This window comes from Abrus precatorius, unplaced genomic scaffold, assembly GCF_003935025.1.
Source record: "Abrus precatorius isolate BTA unplaced genomic scaffold, Abrus_2018 Scaffold6, whole genome shotgun sequence".
Classification (NCBI taxonomy): Eukaryota; Viridiplantae; Streptophyta; class Magnoliopsida; order Fabales; family Fabaceae; genus Abrus; species Abrus precatorius.
The window spans coordinates 11,738,120-11,761,646 of NW_020874406.1; the positions used below are offsets into that span (position 1 = coordinate 11,738,120).

The window sequence follows — 23,527 nt, forward strand, 5'->3', positions numbered from 1 at the left end:
GTTCCATAGGTGAAGAGAAAGAAGTTGAATGAGAAGGCAGAACTAGGAATCTTTGTGGGTTACAACATGGTGTCTAAAGCTTACATAATCTATAAACTTCACATAAAGAAAGTTGTGATAAGCAAGGATGTTCAATTTATTGAAGGTGAGGAGTAGGACAGGACAAAAGAAGTAAAAGTGAAGTAACAAAAAATCTCTTTGGATTCTAATGAACTAGTTAATGATGAATAAGTTAGAGGAACCAGATTTGCTTAGTGAAGTGTATGAAAGATGTAGTGTAGTTGTTTTGAGCCTATAGAGTATGAAGAAGCAAAAAGAGATCACAAATAGATGGAGATAATAAGGGAGGAGCTGAGCATGATAGAGAAAAACAAGACATGGGAGTTAGTGGAGAAGCCAGCAAATAGAAAGGCGATTGCTTTGAAGTGAGTTTTCAAAACTAAATTAAAAATGCTGGTGGTTCAGTAAATAAGTACAAGGCTAGGTTTATGGTGAAAGGTTATGCACATGTTTGAGGAGTTGACTTCTCTGAAACCTTTGCATTAGTAGTAAGGATGGACACAATTAGGATGTTGCTTGCTATGTCAACTCAAAAGAGTTGAAGGGTGCATCAACTAGATGTGAAGTTAGCATATCTAAATGGAGCATTGGAAGAGGAGATTTATGTGGAGAAATCACAAGACTTCATCTTATCAAGACAAGAAGAGAAAGTTTATTTGCTTAAGAAGGCTTTTTATGGTTTGAAGCAAGCTCTCAAGGCTTGGTATAGCAAGTTAGATCAAAATCTATTAAATCTAGACTTTGTCAAAAGCGTGAGTGAGTCTATTATGTATGTGAAAGGTTTAGAAGATGGTTTGGTGATTGTGTCTCTTTATGTTGATGACTTGTGAAAGGTAGTGATATAGCACAAATTAAAATGGTCAAGCGAGATATGATGAGAGTGTTTAAGATGACACATCTTGGCTTGATGCATTACTTTCTAGATATAGAGGTCAAGCAAGATATGAATGAGATATTTCTTTATTAAAAGAAGTATATAATGGATATATTAAAATTCAAGATGAAGGAGTGTAAGTACTCCAATGAACCAAAATGAAAACTTGGAGAAGATTGATGAAGAAGAACCCGCAGATGAAAAGGAGTATAGAAGCCTTATTGAATGCATACACATTGTGAATACCAATTTTTGTCTCCCAGAAATTACTTCCAAAATTTAGAAAAAAAATTAAAATGAAATAAAATTGTTTTACAGCAGCCTACATTACACACGTTTATAAACCAAAATCAAAAATTAGTTTTGAACATGAGAAAGGAAACTGAACATTTTTGGCGTTTTGTAAAAACCATACAAATGACCGGTATAAAAATGCAAAAGACCCGGTTGAAGAGGAGTTTTTCTTTTCTCTAAGAAAAAAATTTGAAAAAGGTACGAGTTTTCAAAGAAAGAAGAAAAATTCAAAAAATTGATTTCAAAAAAATATCCAGAAAGTATGAATGAAGTGAAGAATAAATAAAGAGGAGGATATCAGGAAAGAAAAGCAAAAACGGAAGTGAGTACAACAAAAAATAGACTGGAGAAGGAAATCAAAAACTAGAAGAAGGGAAAGAAATCACACCATTAAATCTTCACCATCTTCATTTTGGATTTAGATTTGGAATATTTATTAACTCACATTCAAGGTATTTTTTTTTTTCCTTTTCCTTCATCTTGTATAAGCTACTTAACGTTCGTAAAGATTCTTTCTTTATTATTACTTTATTTTATTTTATTTTAATCTTAAATAATATAATATTATTATATTGAAATAATAAAGTGGAAATGACTACTCGGATGAGTCATTGGCAGATTGCAATAAATCCTTAGCATTTGTCATTTCAAATCTTAACTTTTGGCTCCTTTTCCTTTTTTATTTTCTTTTTCTTCTCTCTTTTTTTAATTTTTTTAACTTCTTAATATTCTTTAAAATTTTGGACTCAGCCCCCCTTTTTGTATCAAACACGTTTAAGGTCAAAGTTTTTTTTATATTAAAAAATAATAAATAAATTTAAATTTATATTATTCATTTTTATTTTTCTTTCCAGTTTTATCTATTATTTGGTTACTTATATTTAATTTACTTTAATAAAATTATTCTATCTTTTATTATTATTAATTCTTTCTAATTTTTTTCTTTTTATTTTTATTTTATCTTTATTACTATTAATATTTACTTTTATATTATGTTTGACTTCAATTTTTATTTATAAAATGTGTCTTTTTTCATTAAAATCAAACAGAAAATTAGTAAAATACTATAAGTAATTTTCTTTTACTATTCTTGAATTTTTTCTTATGTTTATTTCATTATTTATTTTTTGGGGTGTGTTCTATAAGTTTGGAGTGTAATTTGACTTTATATTCATGTTTTATTCCTTTTTATTTTGTGGATAAACTACATTTTAAATTTGTTTCATGATAAAAGAATAAATAGCACATGTTTGCATCAATTTATGACATTAACGTGTAACTTCTCTACCGTCGTGTGTTATAAATTGATAAAACTTAAGTGTACCTACGTTACTTAAAGCTTTATGCAACATTAGTTTGTCATATACAATATCTAATTAATTAAAAAATTATCTTAATAATCAATTAAAATGTATTTTCTATAATTACTATTTTACTAATCAATCAATTTAAATAGAAATTATTTGATTAACACAATAATTTATAATGCTAATGTATAGCGACTCTACCTTTATGTGTTATAAATTATTAGAACTTATGTTATCAATGTTACCTTAAGTTCTATACAACACAAATTTATCAAACAAAATTTTAATTTTTTATTATTTTATTTTATTATTAAATATTTTTTAATCAATTCAAATATATTTATTCATTTCATTAAATAGAATTGATTTAATATTTTAAATTTTTTTAAATCATACTTCTAATTTAATAAGTTAAACAACCAATCTTTTCATCATTTTATTATACAAATTTTTGTAATATCGATGCGCGATTTACATTGTCTTCGATAGTCCAATAAATTATAAGAGATTTATGTATAACATATGCTATTTTAAATTTCTTTCAACACTAATCATAATCAAAATTCAAATTCAAATACTTTATTTACGAATAAAATATTTCTTAACGATTTACAGTATAGTTGTGTGATCTTCCTTCACTTTATATATTGTTTCTCGTAGGGTACATGTATGACCGCGTTATCTTGTATTCCAAACATTTTATGAAAATAATTTTACTCTCAAAACAAATTTTCTTTACTAAACTTAATTTTAATTATCCAATCTCATAACTTTTTAGATAGAATTACGTGGCTTTGAGTTCCTCACTGCACCCGGGGATACATAGGAGCGGGAATCGGATCCGTCAAGTCAAAATAATTTTTAAAAATAATTTTTTTAAGGTATCCATTGACATTTTAATAAATAATTATCTTCTTTTTAAAAAATAAATAATAATAATAATTGTTGTTTCGGGGTTAAATAAATATTTTTTAAAATTAAAATAAATTTGCACAATTAATTAAGGTAACCGTTTTTTAAACGAATGTTGTAGGGTACTAATAACTTCCATACACGTAAATGACTCCCAAACTCATTTTTGGTTTCAAAGATTATATTATTTTAAAGTTTTTCCAACATTTTCTTAAAAAACTTTGGTGCGACTCCGCTAATATTTTTCATCGTATCGTTGCATTGGTTCGATTGCGACACACATCCACTAGGCCTAACATTATTTATATTGTAAGTGTGTTATATAGATTCCTTCATTAGCAACTAAAACTCATATGATTGTTGCAAAGAGAGTTTTACGATATCTAAAATGCACATTGTCTTTTGGAATTAAGTTCACCCAAGTTGAGAAGTTTGAACTATAGAGTTTTTCGTATAATAATTAGGTTGAGTCATTAAATGAAATGAAGATTACTTCGAGTTATTATTTCACATTTGGTTCAGCTCATTTCTCTTGGTGTTCAAAGAAACAAGAGATAGTAGCTCAATCAACTACAGAAGCTGAGTTCATTATAACAAATGCAGCTGTGAACTAAGAAACATAGTTGAAAAAGTTAATGTGTGACTTGCATTTGAAGCAAGAAGGGAGTGTGAAGGTGTTTGTGGATAATAAAGCAGCTTTAGCTATCTTATTGAATCTTGTGTTTCATGAAAGGACCAAACATTTGAAGATTAAGTATTGTGTCTTAAAAGATATATAGAAGGAAGGTGAGGTAAAATTAATGTATTATAGATTAGAAGATCAAGTTATAAACATTTTCACTAAGTCATTTAATGTTAGTCAATTTGAGTTTCTTAGAAGTAAGTTAGGTGTCTACAATACTTGGGTCAGGAGGAGAATGTTAATACCTTAAGGCTGAAAAGTTTATGTTTTTCTATCATGTTTAATTTAGTTTGAGTCAAGTCTTAGTTTTTAGGAAAGTGGGTTGTAGTTATTTATGCATTTTAAAATGGTTCGACGTATCTTGCGATATGTCAAAGGCACCATTAATGTAGGCTTACATTTTACCTCTAACACTACACTTGATCTTTTTGCCTTTTCCAATGCAGATTGGGCCGGTTGCCCTACCACTCGACGTTCTATCACTGGCTATTGTACTTTTCTTGGACAAAACTTCATATCATGGTGCGCAAAGAAACAACCCACTGTCTCTCGCTCTAGCACCGAAGCTGAATATAGGGCTATAGCTAATACTGCAGCTGAACTCACATGGTTGACCTTCCTTTTGAAAGATCTCTGCATCCCGCTTGCTTATCCTCCCACTCTTTACTGCGACAATATCAGTGTTCTTCACCTCACCATCAATCCTGTTTTTCATGCTCGAAGCAAACACATCAAACTAGACTACCATTTTGTCCATGAACGAGTTGCTCTTGGACTCCTTGTAACTCGCCACGTTCCCACCAATAATCAAATTGCAGATCTCTTCACTAAACCTATGTCAAAGGTTACACTCATGCATTTTTGTCTCAAACTCTGCCTTCAACCTCAGCCTCGTTTACGGGAGGGTATTAACAATATCAAGCAAGACACAATTTATGGGATCAAATTGACAGATAAGGAGCAAATAGGATCAGCTATTATTAAGGAAACATATTACTACACATCAGCCACTATTAAGAAAATCTGATGCAGCAAATCAACTATAATTAGAATTTTTTTATTTCAAATTATGTAGCATCACTTGCTACCTTATTTAGAAATCAGCTCTTATTACCATCTGTACTATATATTCCCTTTCCATCTTGTTCTCCGAAGTGTTCACGTTTCTATTTTTATGAAATATAGAATTTATCTATTTCCTAATTTTCTTCTAATTTGAGTTTCTTAGAAGTAAGTTAGGTGTCTACAACTTAGGTCAAGAGGAGAATGTTAATACCTTAAGGCTGAAAAGTTTATGTTTTTTTATCATGTTTAATTAAGTTTGAGTCAAGTCTTAGTTTTTAGGAAAGTGGGTTGCAGTTATTTATGCTTAAATTATAATTTTTGTTAGTGGTAGTTTTGAGGGATTAGTGAAATCATTTGTTTTTGCAAGTTATATGTTATGTATGTGTGTTTTCTACAATCAGAATCCTAAATCTTCTTCCTTTCCATTCTTCAAAAAAATTGGTTCTTTTTTTTTTTTTTTTTACAGATAGACTACCTCTCTTCTTCTTTTTTCTGCAAAATTGTTCAATACAACAATTATAGTAACAAATTTTAAGAATTTACTTAAATTATTACATGAAGATTTGTATCCCAATAGTAGCTTGGGAGATTTTTTTGGCTTGCAATGTGCTCGTAACTATAATACCAAATCTCACACTTCTATCATGTTTATAATGGATTTTTTAATAAATAAATTAATTTAAAAGTTATTTAGAATTTAATTTTAAATCTTTTTAATAAATTTTTTATAATGTGCTTTTTAAATAAAACTAATATAAGTGAGTGAGTAACATTCAAACGAAATTAAAAAAATAATAAAAAAAAGAAAAAGAACAATTGTAGAGAAATATTAAAAGCAAACAGAATGATTATAGAATAATTGAATTGAAAGTAAATTATTATTAAAAAATATATATAATTTCAACTGAAACAATATACGGGTTTATCTTTTTTTACCAAGTTTAGCTTGTGCGTAGAACATTAATAACTTTTAAGATAAATGTGGAAGTTTCTAAGAGCTAAAGAAGTAATTATCTATCCTATCATCTAAAACCCTACTTATAGAATAAAATATATAAAAAACAATTACTTAAAACATGTATTTATAATTGTTATCGCATACCTTTTATGATATTTGTCATGTATATAAATTTTTTTATTAAATTTTATATAATAAAAATAATTCTTTCTAACATATTTTTCGTTCCTTCTGAAACCTTTTGCACATAGATATCCAATCTCCTTGATAAGATATTATTTGACTTTTTTTTATTATATTTATTGATAAAAAAATCTTTGAATAAATCTATTTTTGACAAACTTGTCTTGCAATTTTACCTACAAAATATCATTCATAAATTTGTACAAAACTTATTGAAATGTCAATTTTTGACCAAAATTTTATGTTTGCTTGGCCATAATTTTCTTACAAAAATTTGTCGAAATCTTCCTTTATTTTGACCTAAATTCTATGTTTTTTTAGCCAAAATATATCTAAAAACTTGTTTGAAATGTTCTTTCATTTCGACAAAAAAATTATGTGTTCTTTGGCTATCATTTGTTTACAAAACTTGTCAAAAATTTTAGTGAAAGTCAGGTTATGCAAAAATTAGTCAAAACGTTTATTTCAGTTATAAAAAAGAGAGAATCTATTCTTACAACATAAATTTTTTAGAAGAAACAATAAACTTTGACTCTATATCTTTTGACTTAAAATAGCTCAAATTAACTAGTCAATAAAAAATCTTATTTTGAGGGGAAAAAAGAGAGCTCAAAATAGCTCAAAATTGACTTAAACAATAAACTTTGACTCTCTCTCTCTCTCTCTCTCTCTCTCTCTCTCTCTCTCTCTCTCTCTATATATATATATATATATATATATATATATATATATATATATATATATATACACACTCCACAACCCATTTCAATGGCCAAACACGGCTATCAAAATAAAGTACAAAACTTTTGAGCAGGAGACAGCGAACATAAAAAGGCTCCACGCATGGCTGCAAATATGCAACCATTGTTTTAGCTTAGGCGTGTGCAACCTCAAAGTCTAGGCACTGGGATTAATGCTTAAGGAATAAGGATTGATTGCCTTAGCATATTAAATTTGGTGAAACTGTGTTATTATTTGTGAAAGCGTGAATACAAATAGGTAATTAATTAAGTGTCCAAAATGCCCAATGCTCAAAAACCACATAAAAGCACGTTAAAAACTCTACAAAAACCAAAAATAAAATTCCTAAAGAGTAAAACAAAGGTTCCTAATAAAATTTAAAAAGTAAATTAAAACAATCCTAAAATTAACTAAGAAATCACACCTAATAGTTAATGAAAGAAATTAATATACCATTAGGATTAATATTATATTGCCCTTTAAAACATGAATTATTTATATAATATTATTAACAATACTTGAAATTATTATTTCCATTAAAATGGATTTTATAAAATAAAATAAAATCTTAAATCATATGTAAAATTAACTATGTTGCAATGAATTAGTTATAATATTTTTAAAAATAAAAAAATTTGTTAACTTCAATCCTAAAAATTTAAACATTCACAAATAATTTTTTTTAATAAAAAAATACATAATTATTGTATTAAAATTATAAAAATACAATAAATATATCTCTTTCTAATAAAATTTTACTATTATTAATTATTTATTCTTAATTTTAAGAACTGAAATTAACAAAACTTATAAAATATTAACATTATCGACCATTAAACACTAATAAATAATCTTATTGTTCAAAAATGTAATAAAAAATAATATTAAAATCAAAACTTTGACTAAGCTGCTAAAGATTCCTGACCCATGAAGGTATCCTTAACATATGAGGCCTGATACAGAATGATATGAAAAAATCACTTCTGAAAAATTTGTAATATAATAACAGAGGTAAATATGTTTTTGCTGAGTTAATAATAAAGATAATTAATTTGATTTATAGAGTATTTCTATTAAAATATTAATAAAATGATTTCGCATTCGAAATTCAATTTTTTTCTAAAAATTTCATGGCAATTGACAGCTGCTGATTGCCTGTAATGTAGTGTCAATCGTAAAGCTTTCCTCTATTTTCTGGCATTAACATATTTCCACAAATGAATGCATCGATGTATGCATCGCCTCAATGTACGCGCTGGTGACTCAGCCTAACTCATAAGCTCACGCTGTATTCACTCTTATCAATTAATATATATTAAGTGTCTTGTCCCGCTGTATACACTTTTAATTTTTTTTTAAAATATGATATATTTTTATTTTTATTCTTTATATTTGATAAAAAAATAATGTATTTCTCTTTTATCAGGATTTAAAATAATATTTTTTATAAAATTAAAAGACTTAAAAAATAGATTTTATATTTTTAAAGATCGTGATGTATTTAATATTTTTTTTATCTTTTTTATCAGAAATAAAATAAAATATTTTTTATTATAAAAAATAAATAATAGATTTAAAATGTATTAATTGTTAATTTTTTATATTTTTATTAATATTATTAAATATATAAATTACTAATTACATCATTTAATATTATAGATATTTTTAAAATAAAATTTATATTTATAAAAAACATATTATACTTAATTACTTTATTTATTTTTAGTGACCTAATTTTTTGTTTTTTATAAAAAATAGAAAAAGTAAAATATATATTTTAAGAAATACATGTATGTGTATACAAACACGTGTCCTTGTTACTATAGATCTAACTATGGACGGAACGGAGACTTCTTTCTAATTCAAGAACTTTGCAAAGATTTATTAAACAAATTTAAACATTGGTAAAAAAAAAAGTGGTATAATAATTGTTTAAAACAAGTCTTTAAATTTCAAACTTGCCATTTGAACTTCATCCAAATCCTGCAATGGCTGCCTTTTCAAATTGTGGGCTTGAACAAACCTTGATTGTATAATATATAGGAATCACATGGACGAAAAAATAATGAAATAGAATAAAATCGTAATAGTTTTTATAATTTAAATCATTTAAAAACATGAATTGTATGGAATATATTTTATTTTTTTCTTTTAAATTTGAGATAAAAAGGAATTATATTTTATATTATCGTAAAATATATACTAAAATAATAAAATCATAACTTCACTCATCTATTTTATGCTATGCTATCTCTTCTTCTTTTTTTTCAATCTCAAAAAAATATTCGTGCATAGTTACACAGATCTTTGAATATTTCTCATACAAAGCACTCATCAAATAATAGTCATAAAGTTTCTACAGTTTTTAACTACTCCCAACATTTTTTTTACTTATTTTTACATAAATGAAAACTAGACGCAATCATTTGAGAGAGTATAATAGAAGGGTGTCCTTCAAAAGACCTTCAATAGTTTCAAAACGGGAAACATTAACAAGTTGATGTTAAACTAATCTGTGACACTACTTCTGTGTATTAATCTGATCCATGAAAGGCCTTGGAAAATATAAATGACATGGGAATATTATTGTGAGAGGAAGGTGCTGGAAGAATTAGGGTGAGATGTTGAGAAGAAATTAAAGTAATGGATGATTTATTGGGGGGTGCTGAACACTTGGATAACTGTAGCAATGAACAATGATGTTGTCCACGATACAGTGGCATTCTCCCAATAAAAGGGTCAGAGAGGCGGCTATTGAAACGGCCACGTTTACAAATAAGAGGGAGAACACGTCATTTTGCCGCCTATGAGGCTATGGGCATGTTAAGATGAATGATCAATGAATGAATCTGCATTTTCTTTTATGTTCCACTTTTCTTGATCCTATCCCTCAGACCAGACAATTCACTTCCCTCTGTCACTCTGTATCATCCCCACATCTTTACTGTTCAGTTTATGTCTTCATGCAATTCATCTGCATTTTTATTTTCCCATACATTGTTGTCATAATCGAATCAAATTGCCTGGTTTTACCAACCAATCTACTCTTTCCTGCATGCTTATTTTATTTCAATTTTAAGAAAATAAGTTTTTTTTTTAGTAAAGAAAGCTATAGATTATTATTTCTAGAGAATAGGTTAAATTAAATTCATGTTAGCAACTTTTAACTTTAAAAAACAGATGATTAAAAGTTAACTCAATCGTAAAAAAAAAGCAGATAAAATGATGATTTTATTTTTTATCTTTTATTTTTACTCATACTTTTTTTAGTTTGGAAATTCAATACTGAGTGATAACATTAAAAAGATTACGCATGAGTTGCTATTGTCATATTTTGTTGTCAATATTTATTTTATGCTATTACATGTAAATTATATATGCACATGCATAATGCGTTTGAAATATTAAATTATTTCATGTTCACAAATTGACTATCATCGAACCAATAAATAGAGATGAAAATAGGTGAGATCTTTTTTAACATGCTTTGTAAATTTAAAAACTAAATTTAAGTTATTTACATGACTTAATATTTTTAATAAATTAATCTGACTTTTGTTTAAAGATTTGTTTTGTAGCAAGTTTTTAAAAATAAAATAATAAGTATAACCTAAATAAACTACTGGTTTTTTAAACGTAGGCTATCGATCTTAATTAGTCTCTAAATAAGTTGACAAATATGTAACTTGTAAATATTATGATAAAAATTTAAAACTACAACAATAACAATAATTACCAGGCCAAATTTGTAGACACAAAATACATTTTAGATGATTTAACAGTATTAACTTTTAAAAATATTTATCCTAACATTCTTGATAAATAAACTTATATCAAGTCAATTTCAATGCTGATTCAGTCATAAACATCAAATAAGTTCGCTTAACCCATCTGAATACTGTCTTACTTAAATATTAGATTGCCTTTTATAGTGAGTCACCTTGCATTCCACCACTATAGAATCTTTGAATAAAAAAATATAAATTACGGATATTTCGACGGAGAAAATAACAATTTACTGAAAATTAAAAGTCATAAGCTTTTGATAAGTATTACTCTATAAATTAATACATTCTTTAATTTAACAATCAGACTAATTTCTAAGACATTTATTTGATAGTCAATCCAATTTTAAAAGAATTTTCTTAAAACTGCATATTTTTTAATTTAAAAAGATTAAATTAAAAAAGGTAAAGGAAATTGGAAAGAAAAAAAGGTATTTAAAAAACGTTATTCACACGCGCTTTACTACTAAACTGGGGTGTCCCCTATCGCTCCCGCCAAAAGAACAATGTTCCGAAATGAGCGCCACGTATGAATAGAAGAAATCGGAAGCGTCCACGTTTCTTCGTAAAATTTCCATGGAAGCACAGGTGTACGCTCCAGATTTGATTCCTCTCCGGAATGCGTTAAGCCATGGCGAGGCACCTGCATTGTGTCATAGGAGACTCGTATACAAAACCACTTTCCTCCGAGAAGAAGAAAACTCCACACACAACAAAATGAACCCTTCTCATATCATCAACAACATTCACACCCATCAACAAAGATTCTGATAAAATTAACAAAACACATGCACTGCTGTTACCAACACAAACTCCAAAGATGCATTCCACCCACACCAAGTCCAAAGAAATCCAACGGCGCTACGATACCTACCGAAAGAAGAGAAAGCGTCCTTCCCACGTTGCTGTCGTTCCCACCATGGAATCCCCCGTCGCCGGAGAAGACAAGTGCCCCAACCCCCCCGCCTCCGCTTCTCACGGCTTCATATCCGTCATCGGCCGGAGGAGGGTGATGGAGGACGCCGTCAAGGTCGTTCCCGCTTTCGTGGCTGCGGAACAGCGTTCCTGCGGCTACGACTTCTTCGCGGTTTACGACGGTCACGGTGGGACGATGGTGGCGAATGCTTGCCGCGACAGGCTGCACGTGCTGGTGGCGGAGGAAGTGAAGGAGAGCGCGGAGAAGGGTTTGGATTGGTGTAAGGTGATGTGTTCGTGTTTCATGAAGATGGACGGGGAAATCGGAGTTGGTGGCGATGAGGCGGAGGAAGATGGCGGCGGGAACACGGTGGGTTCGACGGCGGCGGTGGTGGTGGTGGGGAAGGAGGAGATTGTGGTGGCGAATTGTGGTGACTCGAGGGCGGTGTTGTGTCGTGGCGGTGTAGCTGTGCCACTTTCACGTGATCACAAGGTGACCATCCATCATATATTATATTACTAAATTAATTTTTCTCATATTATTATATTAATGTAGTTATTGTTGCATATGGAGGAAGTGAATGAATAGTTAGGGCGTAACGTGATCATAAGGTGACACGGGCTTTCTTTCTTTCTCTCTCTCTTTTTGGTTGCATGTATTATGAATCAATCAATCAGCCTGATCTTCCAGACGAAAAAGAGAGGATTGAAGCCGCCGGTGGAAGAGTCATCAATTGGAATGGGAATCGAGTTTTGGGAGTACTTGCTACTTCCAGATCCATAGGTACACCCTCACCCTCACATAACTGTATTATTATGTACATGCTCATGTTTCTCCAACACAACGCAGGGGATCACTGCATGAAGCCTTTTGTGATTTCTCAACCAGAGACCAACGTATACGCGCGAACAGAGTCAGATGAGTTTGTTGTAGTGGCCAGTGACGGCCTATGGGATGTTGTATCAAACAAGTTTGTTTGTGAGGTCGTGAGAAGTTGTCTCCATGGCCAAATGAGAAGAAATTTAAAACAAGACTCTATTATAAGTTACGCCACAGAGGCCGCAGCGTTATTAGCAGAGTTGGCTATGGCACGGGGAAGCAAAGACAACATCAGTGTTATAGTCATTCAGCTCAAGGATACAACTTGATCCTTTCCCATTCATGCTTTTCGTTTTTATTTACTTTTTCCCTCTTTTCTTTCCAATTTTTTCTTCATGTCTAATTGTTACTCCTCTATATAAGTTGTCTTGTCTTGTTAGGATGCCCACATAATCTCAAAGCATTTAGCTCCAATATCCTTGAGCAATGGGTGAGGGGAAAGCGCTCTACTAATTTTGTATAAGTAAACTAACTTTGCATGAACTGTTTATGCGAATCCTATGATATAATATGTAGTAAAACAATCAACTTTTTTGCAAATATTCAGTCATACTAAGTTCCGTTCTCTGTTTTCCTATCCCCTCCCTCCTGCCTCCATGCCCCAGGGTCCAAATCTTGGTTGGTTAAAACTTGGAACGGAGCATAATTCAAACGTGTTATACGCGTAATTTTGATGTAAATTCTTTTATTTTTTGTTGCTGAAATTTCGTTTAACAAAAGGAAGTGGGTAAATTATATACTAGTGTTATAAAGAGGCACAAATTATTTTTAAACGAGTCCTAAATGAAATAACTTGATTTCTCCTGACAAGATTCATATTGAACAAAACATGCATCCTTTGGCAAGTTTGATTCAGCGTTTCATATGCTCTGAATGTGCGTTTATGCTCCAAATGCAACTTTAAATAGCGTTGAATAGCATGTGAACATTTAACCAGACACGCGAACCTAAGGCGCAAGTCGAGGCTCCCTCTCTCTTTCAAAGTTTCTGTCATAATCACACCATCTTATGATCACATTTTACGTGTTTTCAAACCCTGCGATACACTTGCGAAAGGCCTTTATCAATTAAAATGTTATATTAAATGTTCTTTTGAATAGACCATGGCCCATTGATGACCAGAATCTCTTCAAAAGTTTATTTGCTCATCATTATCTTTCCTTTTTCTTTTTATTTGTTTCCGAATCTTATCATTCTCATGATCCCATTAGCACAAACAAAGCCCATTTATGATCAAAATCCTTATTGGGTCGAAGAAAGGCAGGCCATTTACTGGTTATGTACTGACTTTATGTTTGCGAAGCAACCAATTCTAAACCACTGTGTTGCAAAGTGCAAACAAGTGATAGATCATGCATCATCAATTTATTGGGTGTTTGGGTGGACAGTTGATAATTAATTTTGGATTATATTAAATTTATAAAATTAATGTGATTAAAAGTGAATTTGTGAAGTGATCTATATTTAATATTTAGCGTCAATGTAGTATTTTTCTAATAAAATTTAATCTAATTTTTATCCCAACACAAAAGTTATAGGTTTTGCTTTTACTAAAACTTTTTAGAAGAAAACTTGATTTTACTATTACATAACCAAGCGTGCTAAAATATCATAACGATAAGCATTATTTTTCACTGGATAAGGTGGTTCCAGTCTACGTACAGGGTACAAGGATACAGCGAAGTGAACCACTTCAATATTTGAGATACTCATTAATTAACTCAACAAACTAAGTTTGTAAATCAGATGAGTTAAATTTAAGCTGAAAACCAAAACCACTAATTACATTACATAAACTTTAGTTAAGTATGTGTAGTTTGATTTGTCTAGTTCTTAAAGAATCTCTCTCATTTTTTCTATACATTTATATACAAATGTATATAAAATATAAAATATTTATATATAATATATGAAAAATGTTAACTAATGATAATAAAATTATATATATATATATATATATATATTATACTTTTACAACTTCAATATAATAAATATGTACTTTTTCCATAAAATTTTTATATTTATAAATGCTTAAACTCAGTTAAAAGTGCTCAATTTACAATTAGTCATAATTATATGAATTATCTTGTCTTAACTATTGGTTCATAGAATTTGTGTTCAAAAGCTGTATTAAGATGTTTGAAAGGTGGACTTAATTTAATATTGGAGGAAGGGAAATAAATAATGGGCTACTAAATGCATTTACTTATCCTTAAGGTTTTTTTCTTTTTTGAGCAAAATTATATTTATTATATAACATTTGACTTCTTGTTGATATCGTATCTGAACACTGTCCCTTATTCCCTTTTTTTAAACCCATGCTTGCAACTTTTTTTTTATATATAATTTTTTTATGCCACAAGTCTATACATTCTTTTCAGTTGACTTTTTAAATTTGACGTTTTAATTTTGTTTATCGATTGAAACATACTAATTCTTATAAACTTAAGTTGAGTTAAAACAAATTTCTCTATTGTAAAAAAATAAATAAAATTGTTTGACTTAAACCAAACCATTTTTATCCTTATGAATAATATCGAAGTTTTTAAATTGGTATTTAGAAATTGCTCCCGAAACATGTGTTGGTATTTATTTGTTTTATGGATTAAAAAAACAACTTTTGCACTTTTAAATAAAAAAATAGGAACAATAAAAATATATAATTTAAATTCATTTTAATGCAACTCCATGTGTTTAACAGTTGAAAATTAATTTCATTTAACTTTAAAATAAATGAAACTCAATATGTCCTTCAATCCTAACAGTTCAAAGAATTAAGGATGGTTAAGATATGAAAGATGTGTTGTAACTGATGAGAGTTATTATTGATTTTTTTTACATCTCATGACTTTGGGAAACATACAGAGAGATTTATCAAAAAAATTCACGCAATTTAATAGTAACCTGTGAGATATTGCTTAGAACTTTTATTCAATTTTTACAACCATTTTCATATATTAATATGAAAAATTAAAAACCAAAAGGGCTAACAATGGATTAAGTGGATCTTTAAGCCACACATTTTGCTTCCCAGTTAGAGCAAGATTGGCAAAGTGGAAAGCTGCCTTGCTACAATTTCCAAAAGTAAACCCACAATCAATATCAAATAAGAAGCAACACACTTCCAAATTTTATTTAACCTAAAAATAAAAAATTATCAATACTATTTTTTCAAAATACACCTTTAAATATATTTTTTGTGATTTATTTACTTTTAAAAAACAAAATTATTGTCTCATAAATTAATTATATTTTAAAAATATTTTAATTTTTAAAAAATAATTAATAATAAAAATATAACATTAAAATAAACGCGTTACTAAGATCCTTCGTAAAATAATTATGATTAGAAATAGACCTGTGGCGTCAATATTTTATTGCTCATAAGGCATTAATTAATAATTAGACGAAATTTGGTGATAGAAATATAACATGAAAAAAATAAATGTTCTTAGAAAATCATCGTTCACGAGCAACCCACGTGATGTCGGCGTTGCCCGTAGGCCATATGGTTTCTTTAAGCTTCAAAAGTCAGCTTACCCTGATTCGTGGGTTCAATAAGATCATAGCAGCTAAACCAATAGAATTAAATTATTAATTTTATTTATTGTGTGTTTACAAATACGTAAACATATAATTTTTTTTATTAAACCAAATTGAAATTTAACTCATTGAAATAAACAATATTTAAAAGATCAATAATTTCATAACCACACACATAATCACAATCTGAATTATAAATTTTTTAATTAATAAGCGCAATGGCATTTTGTTTTTTTAAGTGAACTATTGTTAAAGAAATCAATCCAGTTATTTACATCTCTAATATGTATAAAAAGACAAATAAATTTGATTGCATTTCCTATAATTAAAAAAAGGCGACACTGGAGTCGACCATAAGACCTAGTCTCCATCTAATCATTCTTTATGTACTACATGATTCCGTTTAAGAAGACAAAATACGTGTTCGGATAGCATTTTGTGGTTGGTTGGTTGGTTAGTTGTTTGCTTTAATTTTATTAATAACTATAAAAATAGTATTTTAAAAAAACAATCAGGCAACATTTATATTTTTTTTTTTTCGTTACAAGATTTTCATATATATGAGCTGAAAATAAAATGAAACTAAAAATAGAACGCTTAAATTGTCAAACCGACCGGGTCAGAATTCAAAAAGATAGCATCTGAGAATAACGTTTGAGAAATTGGGTGAGGAGACCAGAGTGTATAAACACAGCTCATCGCCTCATGATCAGTTCAGAAAAAAACGATGAACCCTATGACAAAGGTCAAACCGCCAAGGGCCACTCGTTATTCATTGCAACTTGACAACATCGTTCAAAATTCTGTTTGAAATTAAATGAGTCGTATAATCAGTTAAGAGGATCCATTACTAGATAATGACTTCCAAGGTCAACTTAATCTCATCACCAACTGGGTTCCTAGAGACCCACTGTTCTCTCTGTGGCTTGTAAGTTCAATTTTAAATGGAAATCTATTTTTTTAATTAAATACCTTTTTTTAATATATATTAGAGGGAGGATAAGTAACCTGTGATACGCAACACTGGTTGTATTCTGTACTGATCATGTGCTTTTCTTCAGCTTAATTGAAAAGGTGAAAATTGAGCGAATGGCTTTTCTTTTGCTTTGTACGAGAAAAATATAAAAATGCTAAAATGGGAGCCCAATTATATAGAGAGAGAGGATTTAGTGAACCCACAAATTGTAAAATCATATTTAGATCAGATTAAATATAGCATTGTCTGTTAATAGAATGTATAAACAAGATTTGACTTGTTTCAGTGAATATAATAAAAACATTACTCTCACTTAATAAATGGGTAAAAAGGTGATAAAATTTAAGATGTAATTTGATATTCCAAGTAGCAATGTTGATGTATAGCAACCGAATAGACATGAACGAGAGGGGGACCTTGGAGTTGGAGACCTGTGACCAAGTCACCTACTCTGTCTGGAAATGTCATGTATGTATGGACCCTACCTATCCAATGGCCATGTGAGGGGCTCACCGCTCTAAATCGTGAGGCTCTCCATCACCACAATGCCACTTCTTTTTCTTATCCACAATCCCATGCTTTCACAGCCCCACCCTCACCAACATCTTTGAAATTCCTTTCCCTTACTTATACGACGCCGCTTTATTTCCCATGAGAAAATCACTCCGGAGATTGAATTTTGAATGACGACCACTTTCCCAATAACTCTCTCAACGCCTAATGTTAACAAACTATTAATCAAATAGTCCGTACAGTGTTTTTAATGATTATGTACTTTATTTGATAAATACAACGCTAATCTAATCATATATAAAAAGAGTCAATCTAAATGTATAATCTCAAAACGGTCACCAACGAGTATGTATGGAGTTTCTTTCCAATTGTTAATTTGTATTAAAGTAAAAAATTGTTTACAATTTGAGTTAGATTTACTGTGTTTTTTTTTCTGGCGGTGTGCAAAAAGAAGAAATTTCACGAGAAATTGAGCTGAGTTTTGAGGATATAATGATAAAGATAAGGTGCTACGTGGTGAAAGGAGAGAGAGAGAGAGTATTTGGGGATGGAGAGGGAGTGGCGCGCCGCGGCCAACTATCCTCCGTATATTGCTATCGTAGCATTTATTAAAAGGAAATGAAAAAGGCTCATAATCATATACAGCCAAAATAGACCTTTTTCAGAGTCAATTCCACGTTCTACAAACGTTTCCACGCGTTGCCATTCTATTTGTAGAGGATTACTGCTGCTGCAATAATACCTTTCAGTCACAGTTCACACTTTATGCTCCCACATTTACACACCTGCCCTTCATTTCTACAATAATTAATCCATTTTGTTTAACCTCAATATTTCAAACAATTAATAACAATGATAATCTTTATCAAAAAATATTTATTGCGTGTGTTATGTTTTAATATAGTAAAAAGTGGTGGATGTGGATTCTAATACTGTAAATACCACACGTACGGCTAATCGATTGAGAAAATAATGTTAAAAAATATTTTCATTGACTATAGACGTGGTCTGATTGCAAGAGGTGTGGTTAGGTTCTGTCACATGCATGCACAGAAAAATAAAGAAGAGTTTTTGGCCTTGGAAATACTGAGGAGTGTCCTTTCACGAGTATTGTCCTTCACATTTCAAATAAAGGGCTACCACCCCCATACCTTTCCACAGCCACCTTTAGGCCTTTAATATACCATGCTGATTGATTGGTGACTATCGTCCCCACTTTGATGGGTTGGGTACTATTCTTGTTGCAGTTTCTTACTTCTTCTTGATTCATACTACAGTTCAGAGCCGTTCCAACAATTTCTCCTTTTCTTTCTCTCTCTCCAATCAATCATCCATCTCTGATCTGATTATTGCGCTCTATGATTCTGCCCTAGTGTCTATTAAAACTCCTTTAAGTCACTTATCCGCTGACACATATATAGACAAAGATTTTTCTTCAAAAAATTGTAACTTTTTCATTCGTTAATTCAAACTAAGAAAAGAAAATTACTGCCTAAAAAATATCATAGCTACCTCCGATCCTATGGCAAGAAAATGAAGAGGCTTTGGCAATTGGCATGTGATCCCCATACTGACTTTACTTGATGGTAACCAACTGTTCAATTACCTTGCTTCAACATTTCGTTGCAAGTGCATGGGGTCATTTTTAATTTGATTTCGCGTGGGACAACGTACGCTTGCATATGTTTATTAATGGGGTATTACTTACTAGACACACGAGTAATGAAAACTTACTGCATAGCTGGTACCCATCTCTGTAATGCCTAGATTCTCCATGTGGTTTCTTAAGGCCACTGTTACTTATACGAATTAATATATGATTGTTTCTTTCTTTTTTTCTTTTTGTGGGAAAATATTTTGTGACTATTGACTAATTCTCGCTTCATTGGCTTCAACAGGAAATAGTTTTAAAAGTGTCGCTATCACATTGAATGGTATGTTTCTATTTCAAGATAGTTGGCATAGACACGTTGCTGTTATTGCTGGCAGCTAAGAAAGTCAACATAAATAGCTAGTATTTATCCCGTATCAATGCTTATCCTGGAATAATTACTAATGGTCACAAATCATGCATAATTTGATTCTGATTGTGGTTTAAGGAAATTAAAAGCGTCTTGGCCTTAAACTATATGCATATTTTTTTGCCAAGTGGATGTCAATACCCAACAAGAAACGTAATGATGTATGAGTCCTATTATTTCTTACGGTTGTACTCTCAAATCCACATTTCACTTGTCACACCTTCTTACGCTTTTCATTTTTATTACGTAAATACTACTATTAACACAATAAAATTGGGACGCTTCCGATTTATCGATGCGCTGTCACAAAAAAGATTGATGACGTTGAAATAGTTTAATGTTTTAATATTATAGAGGCAGAGCAATATCGGCCTAATGTATATATGTACGTCTGCAAACATAATTGCCACCAATTGAATTTCGAGTTTTCGCTAATGTTTTGTTAATGAAATATATTTTACACTTGTTTACTTTATAAAGATAAAAAGTTAATTTGATACAATAATATTGAAATAAATATTACTGGTAAGAGGCCCAATGATCCGTGTTGGTGGAGGAAACGCGTGGTTCTGATGCAGAAAAAGACCTTTTGGGAATGACACGTTCTGACTTGTGAAACTACTCCTATCCTCTCCTCTCCTCTCCTCTCATCACGTTCTCATTAGTCGTACCATAACTCTGCAATAAATTGCAAAAGTAGGTTTTTCCTTTTTGGTGATGTATTGCAGAGGTCATCGATATGGAATGGACCCTTATGGACCACGAGGGAGTCAAATCTGAACCCATAATCGAAGTATGCAATCAAAATTCTTGCCCTTGTTTTTTAAGTAAATTCTTTTGGCTAAGATCAAGTGAAATTCCTTACGGCTTTAATTTAAATTTTTGATAAATCATAATGGTGCTTCCACTCCTCCTCCTCAGTTATTGGGGGTGTGACTTTTGACAGTCTACTTCTAGATGCTTTCCCCCTTTTCATCATTTCCCCCCTCTGTCATAATTAATACAGAACAACAAAAACTATTTAAATGTTAAAAAAAAAACAATTTTTAATATTTCCGCAAACAAAATAATGTCCACTTTTTTTTAAAAATAAGTCATGTAGAAAAAGATTATAGCATGTTAGTTTTGGAAATTTTTCCAGACTCTCTTTAACTGTTTAACATGATGATGGCAAATGGTAAATGGGGATTTTCCTTTGAAGCCGAAATTCAAATCCTAGGACGTGTTTAGATTGTAGTTGGCACAGCCCCAAACGTCTAGACAAAAGCTACTTTTGTACCTTTTTGCCGAACATGCTAATAATCTTCCAAATGGATCCTTAATTTACACTTAGAGCATTAGGTAAGCGAGGACCTTTTAGTCATTTGGGCAAGGAAACCAGGTCACAGGGACAAATTGAGAGGATCTACTTGTGTGAACGGGGGTTCGTTGTGTGATATGGAAAAATCTGTAGGGTAGTGCTTCCTCTTGTTATAAATACACCCTCCCAATGGCAAGTGTCCTAGCATACTGTTCCAAACCCTCAAAACTCACAAGCCATTACCCATATCCTCTTCCTCCTCTTCTCTCTGTCTTTCCCTTTATTTTTCTTTTTAATCACTCCATTTTTTTAACACACAACCTGCCACTTGTTGCGTTGATCCTCACGTTTTTTCGGGATCATTTCGTTCTTAAGCTTCAATTAGTACTTCACTTCTCAACTTGTCTTTTTCTCTGCTCTGAATTCTGATTCACCTCATATTTGAGGCAGTATTATTATTACAACACTGTTTTTCTTTCCTATAGGTGGGAAGAGGGACCAGTTTTTTCAGTGACCTTCTTCCTCTATACATTTACCTCCTTTTTGGCTTTTTAATTTTCTTGTAAAGAATGGACGGAATGCGAGAAAGAAACTCTCAGCTTGAATTCCAAGATGGAACTGATATTGGTTCCTCTCTATCTAATCTTATATTAACAAGCGGGGCAAACACCCTGGACTCAATTTTCTCCAATTTTCCTCCAACAAATGGCGCTACTTCTAGTAACTCTGTGTTGGATTACTTAGAACCCTATGGGTCTTCTGGGTTTGAGCCTCTGGGTTCCTCCGTTTACCTTCGCCAAAGAGACATCCTTCAAAAGTTCTACCAAGAAAGCCGAGGGAACGGGAATAGGTCTTTTGTTCCCACTTCCTTGGCAAATCCTTCTCTAAAATCCGTGTACACGAGTTCTTTGTCTTTGACTTCTTCTCTGTTGAACCCTTGCAAGAAAAAGCTCTACAGAGGAGTGAGACAGAGACACTGGGGAAAATGGGTGGCAGAGATTCGACTCCCTCAGAACAGAATGAGAGTGTGGTTGGGCACTTACGACACTGCCGAAGCTGCTGCATATGCCTATGACCGTGCCGCTTACAAGCTCCGTGGAGAATACGCGCGTTTGAATTTCCCCAATCTAAAGGACCCAAGCAAGTTAGGGTTCGGAGATTCCACCAGGTTGAATGCTTTGAAGAGTTCCGTGGATGCCAAAATTCAAGCCATATGTCAAAAGGTGAAAAGAGAGAGAGCCAAAAAGAATGCAGCAAAGAAGCTTAATGAATCGAAACGCGTGCAGAGTGAGAAATCACAGAAGATTAACTCCTCCTCTTGTTCTTCATCCTCGTTACCCTTGTCGCCATCAATTTTTTGTGATAATTGGGCGAACGAGTTGTTTTCACCGAGTGTTTCGGAGGATGGAATATGGAAGGGGGAGAACTCGCCGGCATCGGTTTCGACGGAATGTCCAAGGATGGCGACGGAGGAAACGGAGTTCGAAGGTTGTTCCCTGGCGAGGATGCCATCCTTCGATCCCGAGTTGATTTGGGAAGTTCTTGCCGTTTAGAAGAAGATACTAATAATAAAAATGTGTTTCTTACGTTAATAGTTACTACTACTCTTGAGCGAGTGGTGATGTGTAAATGAAGATTAGTCTTTGATTATGGGTGTGTAATGTCCTTAGCTTTAGGTCTTGGTTTGTGTGAGTGGTGAGAGGTGTTTTAGCATTTTGGGTAGGATTGTTATGACTGTCGTTTGGGCCTTGATTTTTTGCTCAAGGCTTAAGGAGTTGTTATCCTATGGCAGTTGATCATGTTGTGGTAGTTTTCTCTCTATTAGAAATTTTTGCCTATTGACAGAAATATCTTGGCTTTAAACATCCATAATTAATACACACCAATTGCAGTTTAGACCCAGTTAGTAATGAACATTAATTGCAATTGGAACTCCACTTTTACATCTTGTATTTGCTTTCACTCTTTATTTCACTATTTGTCAATGAAATTCTGTTCCATAAATATCGATAAAAGTATCTTTTATTTAACTATTGTATTATTATTATTCAAATAATATTTAAACAAGAAAACCCATATATTTTTATAATTATATATTTGATTTTGATTTTTACGCACTTAGGAGATGTATAGTTTAGAAAATTATTTTTCTTTAATTTTAATTACAAAAATGTTGTATTGTTTTTATTTTGTTCTCAATTTAAATATTTAAAATATTAAACAAGATAAAACTAATATGGTAATTGTATAATTAAAAATTATTTTTAAAATAAAATAGTTTTATATTTATTTTTTTTTATCACATTTTACATATTTGTTTTCTTTTTGTCTTTTTTTTTTCCATTCCATACTTTCTATGGGGGTGTGAAACATTCGTTATTGTTAGGAAAGTGATGGTCTCACATCCTAATTTGTGGTGCGAAATGGATAAAATAAAAAGAGATAAGAAGGAAAAAAATGAGGAAAGAAAAAGTAAAAGATATAATAAATAAAACAAAAAAAAAACAAGAGACAAAAA

The 23,527-nt window shown here is 31.0% G+C and overlaps 2 protein-coding genes across 2 annotated transcripts; both read left to right on the forward strand.

Moving 5' to 3' along the window:
* The first annotated feature begins 11,680 nt into the window (after window positions 1-11,680).
* LOC113869198 (probable protein phosphatase 2C 8) lies at window positions 11,681-12,925 on the forward strand. The gene is made up of 3 exons (XM_027505412.1): window positions 11,681-12,269; window positions 12,455-12,560; window positions 12,627-12,925. Exons 1-3 carry the CDS (start codon window positions 11,682-11,684, stop codon window positions 12,923-12,925), a joined length of 993 nt encoding a protein of 330 aa, XP_027361213.1. The 5' UTR covers window position 11,681.
* An 8,296-nt stretch (window positions 12,926-21,221) lies between these two features.
* Window positions 21,222-22,933, forward strand: LOC113869199 (ethylene-responsive transcription factor ERF061). Its single transcript, XM_027505413.1, has one exon. It carries the CDS (start codon window positions 21,579-21,581, stop codon window positions 22,560-22,562), a length of 984 nt encoding a protein of 327 aa, XP_027361214.1. The 5' UTR covers window positions 21,222-21,578; the 3' UTR covers window positions 22,563-22,933.
* The last annotated feature ends 594 nt before the right edge of the window (window positions 22,934-23,527 follow it).